Genomic DNA, 13760 nt, shown 5'->3' on the forward strand with positions numbered 1-13760 from the left:
GGAAAAAATCAGATTTTACCAATTTTGCTTGCCCTTTCTTGTGACCAAAAAAAGTATGATTCAGGCTGGGTGCAGTGGCTCAAGCCTGTAATCCCAGCACTTTGGAAGGCAGAGGAGGAAGGATCACTTGAGGTCAGAAGCTCGAGACCAGACTGGCCAACATGGTGAAACCCCATCTCTACTAAAAATACAAAAATTAGCCAGGCGTGGTAGCAGGTGCCTGTAATCCCAGCTACTTGGGAGGCTGAGGCAGCAGAATCGCTTGAACCCGGGAGGCAGAGGTTGCAGTAAGCCAAGATCAAGCCACTGCACTCCAGCCTCAGCAACACAGCAAGACCCCGTCTCAAAAAAACAAAAAAAGAAAAAAGAAAAGTATGATTCTAAACTTATATCCCCCCAAAAAATCTGTGAGCAAAACTGATATTCCGGCCGGGCGCGGTGGCTCACGCCTGTAGTCCCAGCACTTTGGGAGGCCGAGGCGGGCGGATCACGAGGTCAGGAGATCGAGACCATCCTGGCTAGCACAGTGAAACCCCGTCTCTACTAAAAAATACAAAAAATTAGCCGGGCGTGGTGGCGGGCGCCTGTAGTCCCAGCTACGCGGGAGGCTGAGGCAGGAGAATGGCGTGAACCCAGGAGGCGGAGCTTGCAGTGAGCCGAGATCGCGCCACTGCACTCCAGCCTGGGCGACAGAGCGAGACTCCGTCTCAAAAAAAAAAAAAAAAAACTGATATTCCAAAAGATGTACTAATTTGTCCTGTGGGTATAAGCAACCTTGGCACCATATGTCTCAGACACCTAAGGGTACACATGCTCCAGTAGGATCAACCAAACCTTGATCCTTCATTATGTAATGCCTTAGCAAAGAGCAATTTAATTGCTCTGGGGTCTAAGTAGGGCCAAACAAGAACAAAAGATCAGTGAAAGCAAATCTAAATCTATGCACTAATTTAAAATTTCACCAGGCTTTCACACCACCTGTCACAATGTGAAGGACCCAGTGAAGCCACACGCATAACCATATTCCTTGCTCATTTTATCAGAGTGGCATGACAATAAAGTATCAGGCTAGGTCAGGACATCTAGAACATTGTGTAACCCTAGTTATACAATGAGGAAAAATGCAAGCACTAAGCGTCAGGAAATTCACCCGGAAATGGGGAAGACTGCCATCAAATTAGGTACTCTGTGGTCAAGGAGGATCTGTAAGTCTCTTGTGGTAGATTTGCATAAAATTATGTCTGGAGATGTGAGGGTGATCTGGCTGTAACATATGTCACCCCATTAGTCACCAGGGCTAATTCAGCTGATCTGGCTGTCTAGGCAATTGTACCTCTTGAAGCTGCACTCTCAGTGGAAGAGGACGGCTTTCCCTGATGAAGGAGGAGGGTTTTTAGGTCAAGTGTATGTGAGTAGCTGCACTCCCCTACTAGAACCTCCAAACAAGCTCTCAAGCTAGGCTCTGAGTGTCAAGAGTTTTATCAGCTCATCCTATACTCAGATGACACTGCATCATAAACATATTTTTGTGAAATGAAATGTGTGAATAAAATGTGTACAAGGGGCTAGGCACGGTGGCTGATGCTTATAATCCCAGCACTTTGGGAGGCTGAAGTGGGCAGATCGCTTGAGCCCAGGAGTTAATGACCAGCCTGGGCAACATAGTGAGACCCCCCATCTCAAAAAAAAAAAAATGTGTACGAGTGCTTTACAAAGAAAAAGGGGCTGCCTTATCGTAAAAAGCGTGTAGACATTAGTTAATTATCCCTCTTTGATTCTTTCAGCTATGGGCTACAAATCATGTCCCAGAGATGGTCCGCCCAACCCTGGAGAGGACACTCAGGGTCCTCCAGCTAGATTATGTGGATCTTTACATCATTGAAGTACCCATGGCCTTTAAGGTGAGTTCAGATGCCCAAAGGTCAGGTCTCTGCACCCTGGCAACCATGAGCCAATAGCTATGTGCATGAAGCTCTGCACCATGAGCCAATAGCTATGTGCATGAAGCTCTGCACCATGAGCCAATAGCTATGTGCATGAAGCTAGCGTATTACTTGGCACCACAGAATATTGTGATGTTTTGTTACCACAGATCAGAGAGTACTGACCTAGTCTGACAAACACCCGAGAAGATTATGTTAGCAGACTCAGGTTTGGTTTCCAAGTTTCTTGATTTTTTAATTCAATGCAATTTCTATTATACAATGTTTTTACAACTATAGTTTAAGCTCTCTTCATCAAACCAACATGTAGTCCCCTAACTGTAGCCCAGCATTGAGACGCACACCCTTCTTCCCACTCACACAGTCACAATCTCTGCCCTCATCCTCACTTTGTTAATGCTGACTCTTGTTCAAATGTCAGATTTCTAACCTAAGTCTTAAAAATTTGGAAAGATCCAGTGTACAATTATGTGTTGCTTAGCAATGGGATACATTCTGAGAAATGTGTCATGAGATGACTTTGTTGTTCTGCAAACATCATATAGAGTGTACTTACACAAACCGAGGTGGTAAGGTTTTATTTACCATGGTAGACTGCATTACTTTTGTAATAACATGAATAAAACGCAAACACGTTGTGCCTAAATGGTATAGCCTATTACAGACTTAGGCTTGATAGCCCAGCCGATTGCTCCTAGGCTATAAACCTGCACAGCATGTTACTATTCTGAATACTGTAGACAATGGTAACACAATGGTAAATATTTGTGTATATAAACATAACATAGAAAAGGTACAGTAAAAATATGGCATAAAAGATAAGATACACCTATACCTGGCACTTACCATGAATGGAGCTTGCAGGATAAAAATTGGATGAGTCACGGAGTGAGTGGTGAGTGAATGTGAAGGCCTAGGTCATTACTGTACATGACTGCAGACTTTATAAACACTGCACACTTAGGGTACACAATGAATCACATAATATTTTTTCTTCAATAATAAATTAACATTAGCTTATTGTAACTGTTTTCACCTTATAAATGTTTTAATTTTTTAACTTTTTGATTCTTTGTAATAATACTTAGCAGTAACACTAATACTAATTACTTTTTTTTTTTTTGAGACAGAGTCTCACTCTGTTGCCAGGCTGAAGTGCAGTGGCGCCATCTCAGCTCACTGCAACCTCCGCCTCTCGGGTTCAAGCGATTCTCCTGCCACAGCCTCCCAAGTAGCTGGGACTACAGGCAAGCACCATCACACCCGGCTAAGTTTTGTATTTTTAGTACAGACAGGGTTTCACCATGTTGGCCAGGATGGTCTCGATCTCCTGACCTCATGATCTGCCCACCTTGGCCTCCCAAAGTGTTGGGATTAATTACTTTTTTAATAACATGAATAAAACACAAACATGTTGTACAGCTGTATAAAAATATTCTTTATTTGTATTCTTATTGTGTAAGCTCTTGTCTATTAATTTTTTTTAACTTCTTTGTTAAAAACTAAGACACAAGCACACACATTAGTCTAGGCCTACACAGGGTCAGCATGATCAATGTCAGTGTCTTCCACATCCACATCTCGTCCCACTGGAGGTTCTTCCGGCGCAATAACACGCATGGAGCTGCCATCTCCTGTGACAACAGTGTCTTCTTCTAGAATTCCTCCTGAAAGACCTGCCTCGGGCTTTTTTACAGTTAACATTTTTTAAAAGTAGAAGAACATTCTAAAATTATGATAAAGTGTAGTAGAACAAATATATAAGTTGTATCCATAGTAAAAACAGAAATTGTTTACTATCATTATCAAGTATTATATACTATACATGATTATGTGTGTTCTACTTTTATATACCTGGCAGCACAGTTGGTTTGTTTACACCAGCAACACCACAAATATGATGTCACTAGGTGATAGGAATTTTAAACTCTATTATAATCTTATGGGCCACCATCATACATGCAGTCCACCATTGACCAAAATGTCATTATGCAGCACATGACTCTATTTAAAACTGAGAAAATAAAATTTACTTCTCTGTGACCAATTAATGACATTTACATCTTTTTGGACATGATAGATAATTTCTATTCTTATTTTTGATGGGTTCAAAGGCACAAAAGGTAAAATTTTAACAGTGAGAAATGACACAATATAGTGACATTACCTCCCAACTGAACCTATAATTGGGAAATCAATATTTGAAGCTTAAGTACGACATGTTTTTTGGTGTTTGTTTGTTTGTTTGCTTAAGGTAGGGTCAACCGGGCACAGTGGCTCACACCTGTAGTCCCAATACTTTGGGAGGCTAAGGCTGGCAGATCACTTGAGTCCAGGGGTTTGAGACAAGCCTGGGCAACATGGCAAAACCCCATCTCTACAAAAAAATACAAAAATTAGCCAGGCTTGGTGGCATGTGCCTGTGGTCTCAGCTACTCGGGAGACTAAGGTGGGAGGATCACTTGAGCTGGGGAGGTGGAGGGTGCAGTGAGCCAAGATTGCGCCACTGCACTCCAGCCTGGGTGACAGAGCCTCCAAGACCCTGTCTTGGAAAAAAAAGAAAAAAGAGACGGGGGAGGGGGGTCTTGCTCTGTCACCCAGGCTGGACTGCAGTGGTGTGTGGCTCACTGTAGCCTTGAGCTCCTAGGTTCAAGCAATCCTCCTGCCTCAGCCTCCCAAGTAGCTGAGACTACAGGTGTATGCCACCACACTCACCTAATTTTTCAATTTTTTCTTTTGTAGAGACAGGGTCTCGCTATGTTGACCATGCTGGTCTGGAACTCCTGGCCTCAAGCCATTCTCCCACTTCAGCCTCCCAAAGTGCTGGGATTACAGGCATGAGCCACCGTACCTGACTTCACATGCTTTTTGAATCTTAAGTTTTTTTAAACAAAAAACCTTTCTTGCTAAAATATTTTTAGCACTTTATTATTTTTTAAGTGTCAAGCAGACAGAATTTTAGCCAACAAAACATTAAAAATTATGATATGTTTAAAAGATAAATGAACAAGAATGAGAGTCAATAGCATAGATTTTTAGAGGGTTGGGTTATTCTTCCAATAATACCTGACTGTGAGGAAGAGGAATGAAGGAAAGAGACAAAGAGGCTTATCAGGATGAAAGGATGAGTAAAATAGGCACAATGGAAGGTCAAGGGAAACACCTAGAGGTATCTAATGTGGGTTCAGGCTTGACAATCACCTGATTAGAATCTGGGAAAGTAAAAATCATGTAACAGAATTCATGATGGAGGCATAAGGCCATTCAGAAGGTAAGTAAAATTAGGAAATACAAGGCAAGAAATATGGAGCAGAAATGTGGGTCATAAGTGTTGAGAAAGTCAAAGTGCTTAGAAATCAGAGACAGAATGGATAATTAACATGAGTAATAATGTGGCATCAAGGAGAAAAGGGACTGTTCCCTGCTCTCAGGGAGATGGGAGGAAGTCGAGAAGACATTGTCTTTCCCTAAAGCAGACAATGGGGAAAATGTTTTCACTAAAGGAAAGCTGAGTTTCACAAAGGCGAAATGTTAGAGGAAAAAATTAAAATTTTTGTTTTGTTTTGAGATGGAGTCTTGCTCTTGTTGCCCAGACTGGAGTGCAGTGGCATGATCTCGGCTCACTGCAATCTCCACCTCCCGGGTTCAAGCCATTCTCTTGCCTCAGCCTGCTGAGTAGCTGGGATTATAGGCGCCCGCTATCACGCCCGGCTAATTTTTGTATTTTTAGTAGAGACAGGGTTTTGCCATGTTGGCCAGGCTGGTCTCGAACTCCTGACCTCAGCTGATCGGCCCGCCTTGGCCTCCCAAAATACTGGGATTATAGGTGTGAGCCACTGCGCCTGGCCAAATTAGGAACAAATTTAAGAGCATAATGGATTTTGTCCAATTGCTTGATTCCCTTCTCAGTCTGTTTTGTGCTGCTATAAAAGCATGCCTGAGGCCTGGTGCAGTGGCTCACACCTGTATTCCCAGCAATTTGGGAGGCCGAGGCAGGTGGATCACTTGAGCCTAGGAGTTCGAGACCAGCCTGGACAGCATGGTGAAACCCGGTCTCCACAAAAAAATATACAAAAAAATTAGCTAGGCGTGGTGGTGCACACCTGTAGTCCCAGCTGCTCAGGAGGTTGAGATGGGAGGATCACCTGAGCCTGGGGACATCGAGGCTACAGTGAGCCATAATCATGCCACCGCACTCCAGCCTGGGCAGCAGAGTAAGACGTTGTCTCAAAAACAAACAAAAAACAACGACGGAAAAAGAATGCTATCATTCAGAAACATTTCCTTTAAAAGAAAAAAAAAGAATGCCTGACACTGGGTAATAGATAATAAACAGAAATGTATTGGCTCAGAGTTCTAGAAGCTGGAGAGTTCAAGACCAAAGTACCAGCACCTCACTAGAGCCTTCTTGCTATGTCATCACATCCTGGAACGAGGAAGGGCAAAGAGCACAAGAAAGCACCCCTCCTCGTCTGAGCCCTTTTTACAATGGCATTAATCCACGACTGAACAACTCCCATTAGGCCCCACCTCCCAACACAGTTGCACTGGGGATTAAGTTTCCAACACATGAATTCGGGGGGACACATTTAAACCACAGCAATTCCCAATAAGAAAATCCCTATTACCAAAGTCAACAAAGACCTTCATCCTGCCAAATTCAATAGACATTTTGTCCTCCTATTATTTGATCTCTTTCAATACAGTTGACTACCACCTCCTTCTGTAAACATTTCCTTCTCATGGTGTTCGTGACATCTCATGACCCTCTCATGGTCTTTGGCAGCTTCTTCTCTGCCAGCTTCCAAATGTTGTTATGCCCAGTCCGCTACCCTCAATATTCTTGTCTTACTAGCTACAATCGCTCTATAGGTGACTTAATCCAATCATGTGGATTTAATACCATTTTACATGCTAATGACTCCAAATTTTATCTGTAGCCATGACCTCTCTCTGAGCTCCTGACTTCTCTGTTCAACTGCCTCCCTCAATATCCACTTGAATGTCTAGTGACCATTTCAAAGTCAAAATATCCAAAATCATATTCCGGATTCCTAGCCGCAACCTCAAGAAATGGTTACCACCAACCACCCAAGGCACCTGGGATCATCTTTGATTTCTCTCTCTCCCTCATTCCCACCACCCCACCTCATTTCCAAGCCAACATTAAGGCATGCTGGCTCTACTACTCATTCATGTGCTAATCTGTTCCCTTCTTTTCCTCTCTACTACAGCTGCCCCAGTCCCAGACACCATCAGCTCTCCCCTATTTCATACAGCCTGTTAGGTTGATTTCCCCAGAAGCAGACCCTGAGATGAAGAGAATGCATACAAGAGTGATTTATTTCGAAGTACTGTTAAGGGAGTGGGGAAATGTGGCTGAAAAATAAGAGATTAAGCAGATGTGAGGGAGAAAGCAGAGTCCTACAGAGAGCACCTTAGGCTAAATGTCCCAGAAAGCTCTGGAGACAAAGTTGTTCACGTCTCAGAATTACACAGTCACAGGGCAAAGAAACAAATATTGATACTTGTAACTTTAGTTCAAAGGCTGTCCCAGCAGGGGGAGCAGGGTGTAAATTCCTGGGCACATCTAATTGAGTAGATACACAAGTCCCAGTAGCCTGAGGTCTGTCCTCTAACAGATGCAGGTGTCAGCTGTACAGAGTGAGAGGACAGTGCACACAAGACAGGTACTGGCATCCCAGGGAGCATGGGCAGGTGTCTTAATCCAGCTGGGCCGCTATGACAAAATACTTTAGACTGGGTGATTTAGAAACAATAGACATTGATTGCTCACAATTATGAAGACTGGGAAGTCTAAATTCTATTATTTTAATTCCCAGATATAAATAAAATGAATTACATTTATTCTTTTTTTTTTTTTCAGCCAGGAGATGAAGTATACCCTAGAGATGAGAATGGCAAATGGTTATATCACAAGTCAAATCTGTGTGCCACTTGGGAGGTAAGTTCAAATGTGCTTCTTATTTTAAACGACGATATTTTTAAAACTGTGATCTGATTATTCCTGTCATATTTATGGAGAGAGATGCACCCTTTACTTTCAATGAAAAGTAACAGTCAGAACAGGCATTCCTAACCATAAGTACAGGTATATGAAATCTCCACTTCTGGGTACTAAATAATTCTTACTTTTGTTTTGCTGGAATGCCAGAGAAAAGAGAGAGGGGTGGAAGGAAAAACAGTGTAAACAAAATATGTTCTAATATAAAAGTAATTAAAATATATGAATAAGATAAATTCACAAATTAAAAAATATATATCAAGTTGTTAATATGATGCCTACAAGAAACAAACTTAAAATGATACATAAAAAAACTGAAAAACAGGCCAGTCGCAGTGGCTCACACTTGTAATCCCAGCACTTTGGAAGGCCAAGGTGGGCGGATCATCTGAGGTCAGGAGTTCGAAACCAGCCTGGCCAATGTGGTGAAACTCTGTCTCTACTAAAAATAAAAAAATTAGCCAGGCGTGGTGGTGGGCGCCTATAATCCCGGCTACTCAGGAGGCTGAGGCAGGAGAATTGCTTGAACCTGGGAGGCAGAGGTTGCAGTGAGCCGAGATCATGCCACTGCACCCCAGCCTGGGCGACAGAGCAAGATGCCGTCTCAAAAACAGCAACAACAACAAAAACCTGAAAAGCAATTCTGTTTTTTATTTCTGGGAAAGCTGCTGGCTCTTTTCCCAAGATCACAAAAGTAGACAACTATAGGAAAATAATAAATAAACCCTTATGGATTCATGGTGGGGAGGGATATTTTGAACTTGTTTGCTTAAAGGTGGTGTGGCAGCTCCGACCTAGAGTAGAAGTCAACCCAACAAGCAGGAAGAAGATAATACAGGAGAGGAACGGTTGGTCCTTTTGCACTTCCTTCACCCCTGCCATAGCCTGGGAACAAATATTGCCGCACAGGTGGAAACTCAGGACTCAGTTGTAGAGCAGCCTTGAGATTCTGAACTTGTGAAAAACTGAGGAAAAACATAAGTTACCCACTGACCTCTGGCAGTCTTTTTTCCCACCGATGTGATTCCAAACTCCAAAAGTTTGGAAATTACACTCTGGTAAGTACCTCTTTCTATATACTTGCCTGTGAGGCAACAGCTGAAGGTCTGAGCTGTGGAGTTGTTTAGAGGGGTAAGGAGGAATGATTTATTTCCCAGTGCCCGGGTCTCTGTCCAAAAGAACACACAGTCACTCCCGACCTCACTGGAGTGAATCAGGTTTGGACAGTTGGACATTTTGAACATTCTCTTCTAAGGGACTGCCTAACAGGACAGCCAGTATCCCCAGGAAAAAATGATTTCACAGCCCAAAGTAATAAGGCATTTGTTTCACAAGAAGACAATACATCTCAATTACTGATCCAATGTAAACAGAACAGAGAACCAGGAACTTCTAAATTAACCAATTAATATATTAGAGAACATAAGAAAAGATATTAGCAATATAAAACGTGAACAAACAACATTTTAAAAAACAAGCTAAAATAAAAATTAAAAAATAAAAACAATGCAAGTGGTTGGGATAAATAGAAAAAAATGGTCAAATTGAGATATCAGAATGAGGAAATCTCTCAATATGAAGAAGAAAAGAACAAGAATTTTTTAAAATATGAAAGAAAAGCTAAGAAATTCAAAGAATAAAATTAGAAATTCCAATATCCACACAACTGGACTCTAAGAAAAAATAAAAGGAAACAAGAAGGTGGGCATAGTGGCTCATGCCTGTAATCCCAATGCTTTGGGAGGCCGAGGCTGGAGGATCACTTGAGCACAGGAGTTCAAGACCATCCTGGGAAACACAGTGAGAGCCCCATCTCTACAAAAAAGAAAAAAAAGGGGGGGGGGGGGGGGTAATAGTTAAAGAAAAAAAAAACACGAAGATCTTAAAGGGACCATGGAGCACAAAAGAGGAAAGATGAGGAATATCATGGGTGAGGTGACCTGTAGTCCCAGCTACTTGGAATTCTGAGGTGGGAGGACCACTTGAGGCCAAGAGTTCAAGGCCACAGTGTGCTATAGTCATGCTTTTGAACAGCCACTGAACTCTAACCTGGGCAATATAGCGAGATTTCATCTCAAAAAAAAAAAAATCAAACATAAAGAGAAAATGTTAAAACTTCCAGAGCATGATAAATAATCCAATAAAGAAGGCAAAATGGAATAACAAAAATAATCAATCCAAGACAAAGCAGAAAAAAGAAGGGGCAATAAACAGATGAGAAAAGTAGCAAATAAAGGGCAAGATGGGAGATTTAAACCCACTAATATCAATAATTGCATATATATAAACGGTCTAAGCACCCCAATTAAAAGGCATAGATTATCAGAATGGATATAAACCAAGTCCCACTATACATTATACACAAGAAATCCATCTTAAATAAAAAGTCACCAACAGGTTAAAAGCAAAAGTCTTTCAAAAAGCAAAAGGATAGAAAAAGATATATTAGGCTAACACTAGTAAAAATAAAGCTGCAGTCGCAATTTTAATATCAACAAATACTTCAGAGCAATGAGTATTACATGGGATAAAGAAGATTATTATATAATGATAAAGGAGTCAATCCTAAACATCTATGCCCCTAATAACAGAGCTTCAAAATACATGAAGCATAATCTAAGAGAACCGAACAGAGAAACAGAAAAATCCACATTTATAGTCAGAGATTCTTTTTTTTTTTTTTTTTTTTTGAGGCAGAGTCTCGCTCTGTCACCCAGGCTGGAGTGCAGTGGCGCGATCTCAGCTCACTGCAAGCTCCACCTCCCAGGTTCACGCCATTCTCTTGCCTCAGCCTCCTGAGTAGCTGGGACTATAGGCGCCCGCCACCACGCCTGACTAATTTTTTGTACTTTTAGTAGAGACGGGGTTTCACTGTGTTAGCCAGGATGGTCTTGATCTCCTGACCTCGTGATCCACCCGCCTCCACCTCTCAAAGTGCTGAGATTACAGGCATGAGCCACCGCGCCCGGCCTATAGTCAGAGATTCTATTAAAATGATATCATACTAAAATGATAAGTATACAGAAAGAGCTATAGGATATAGGAGATTTAAACATTATCAACCTTCTTAACCTGACATTTATAGAACACTTCACCAAAATATGAGTGTTTTCTTTCTTTCCCTCCCTCCCTCCCTCCCTCCCTCCCTCCCTCCCTTCCTTCCTTCCTTCCTTCCTTCCTTCCTTCCTTCCTTCCTTCCACGAGTCTCGCTCTGTAGCCCAGGCTGGAGTGCAGTGGCGCAATCTCAGCTCACTGCAACCTCCGCCTCTGGGGTTCAATCGATTCTCCTGCCTCAGCCTCCTGAGTAGCTGGGATTAGAGGCTCGCGCCACCATGCCCAGCTAATTTTTGTATTTTTAGTAGACATGGGGTTTCACCATGTTGGTCAGGCTGGTCTCGAACTCCTGACCTCGTGATCAACACGCCTTGGTCTTTCAAAGTGCTGGGATTACAGATGTGAGCCACCGCGCCCGGCAACATAGGCCATTTTTCGAGCCATAACATAAATCTCAGTAATTCTTCAAGTATTTTAATTATGCAAGGTATGCTGTCTGATCAAACAGGAGGCACACATGTAAATAACCCACAAGACCTAAAAAAATTAAAATCTTTATCTAGATGTAATTTATATATTAGCAACACACAATTGGAAATTATTTTTAAAAACAATGCTAAACATTAAATATTTAAAGATAAATCTAAAAGAATCTGTGCAAGAGCTAGACAGTAAAAACAACTTATTACTGAAAGAAATAAAAGATGATCCAAAATTCGATGGAGAGATATACCATGTTCCTTGATCAGAATATCAAGATGTTAATTTTCCCCAAATTCATCTGTAGATTCAATGTAATCCCAGTCAAAATCTCAATAGAAATGGAAAAACTACTTCTAAAATTTATATGGGGCCTGGAGCAGTGGCTTATGCCTATAAATCCCAGCACTTTGGGAGGCCACAGCAGGTGGATCACATGAGGCCAGGAGTTCGAGACCAGCCTGGGCAACATGACAAAACCCTGTCTCTACTAAAAACACAAAAATTAGCCAGGCATAGTGGCGCCCATCTATAATCCCAGCTACTTGGAAGGCTGCGGCATGAGAATCACTTGAACCTGAGAGGCGGAGGTTGCAGTGAGCCGAGATCACACCACTGCACTCCAGCCTGGGTGACAGAGTGAGATTCTGTCTCAAAAAAATAAAATAAAATTTATATGGAAGTACAAATAACCTATAATAGCCACAACAACTTTTTGAAAAAGAGCAATAGCCAAGCACAGTGGCTCATACCTATAATGCCAGCACTTTGAGAGGCTGAGTGGGGAGAATTACTTGAGCCTAGGAGTTCGAGACCAGCATGGGGAACACTGAGACCCCGTCTCTACAAAAACATCAAACAATTAGCCATGCACGGGAGTTGCATGTGCCTGTGGTCCCAGCTACTCAGGAGGCTGAGGTAGGAGGATCACTTGACCTGGTAGGTTGAGGCTGCAGTGAGCTATACCACTGCAACCCAGCCTCAGTGACAGAGCAAGACTCCATCTCAAAAATAAAAAGCAATAAGTTTGGAGGGCTTATAGTAATTTCAAGAATTATTATACAACTATTAGAATCATGACAGTGCCATATTAGCATAAAGAGGAACATATAGATCAATAAAACATAATAGAGAATGTTAAAATAGACCCATACACATATATGGTCAGTTGATTTTCAACAGAAATGCCAACGCAATTCAATGGGGAAGGGTAATCTTGTACTACAACTGGCCCATACCAGCTTGCAAGAACCTGTTGTGCAAACCTCTTCCTAACTCCACATTCAGTGATGTTGGGTTGTTAGCTTGAATAGCCCAGTGTGAATAGTCACATCACAGACATTGACAAATACTACAAACTGGGGAGCTTTTTTCTTCCTGGATAGCTGGTTGTTAAACATTTATCAGTATTCCACTGGAGGTGTTCATGATCTTGATTGTAATGATGATTTTACAGGTGTATGCATACATTAAAATTCCTCAAAATGTACACTTCAAAAATGTGTAGTTTATTGTACATCAGTTATAACTCACCAAACTAGAAGGCAAAAATAATGCATGATAAAAAGTTGCACATCTACACATGCTCAGAAATTTTGCCACATAAAGACCTACACTGGAAATCATTACGTCCGACTGATGTACTAAGTAAAAGGAACAAAAATCTAACAGATGCTCCAAAAAAAATGCATAAAGCAAAAGTGATCAAATTAAATTTAAAGTGTGTATTATCTATAAAAATATTAAGATCAAATAATAAAAGGAAAATGAACCCATAATACGCTACAATTAAAGTTTATATATATACTATTAGCATCACAGATGTTGAGGGTAGATAAATACCGTGTAAACATGCTAAGTTATTGTCTTCATTAGAAAACTTCTTAAAAGTAATAAAGAGTTAAGAAGAAACAGAATAAGTGGGATAAATTGAAATAAATCAAGGTGGTAGAAACAGTTCAAATATATGTATGGTTGCAATAAATGTAGATAAAATAAACTCACCTAGACAGAGATTGACAATTTAAAAGGAGGCACCTAAGCAAAAAGACATGTGAAAGTTAAAACTTTACAGGTAAAAAAAAAACACACACTCACCAGTCAAATACTGGAAAAAGTTGGTATTACTATATTAATATCGTACAACACAGACTTAAAAATTAAAAGCATTATTAGGGATAAAAAGAGTTGTGCGTAAAGATGAAAGATTGAATTTACCAAAAACATATACTAATTTTAAGCACATCTATATCAAATAA

At 41.1% G+C, this 13760-nt stretch overlaps 1 protein-coding gene across 4 annotated transcripts in view; it reads left to right on the top strand.

Annotated features, from left to right (window-relative positions):
• AKR1D1 (aldo-keto reductase family 1 member D1) overlaps positions 1-13760 on the top strand; it is a 53392-nt gene that overhangs the window by 25113 nt on the left and 14519 nt on the right. For all 4 annotated transcript variants that reach the window (XM_055347203.2, XM_055347204.2, XM_055347201.2 and 1 more), the window contains 2 exons: positions 1785-1901; positions 7831-7908. In XM_055347203.2, the coding sequence (XP_055203178.1) occupies positions 1785-1901; positions 7831-7908 (195 nt within the window). The remainder of the gene's footprint in view (positions 1-1784; positions 1902-7830; positions 7909-13760) is intronic.

This window comes from Gorilla gorilla, chromosome 6 (genome assembly GCF_029281585.2).
Source record: "Gorilla gorilla gorilla isolate KB3781 chromosome 6, NHGRI_mGorGor1-v2.1_pri, whole genome shotgun sequence".
In the NCBI taxonomy this organism is placed as follows: domain Eukaryota; kingdom Metazoa; phylum Chordata; class Mammalia; order Primates; family Hominidae; genus Gorilla; species Gorilla gorilla.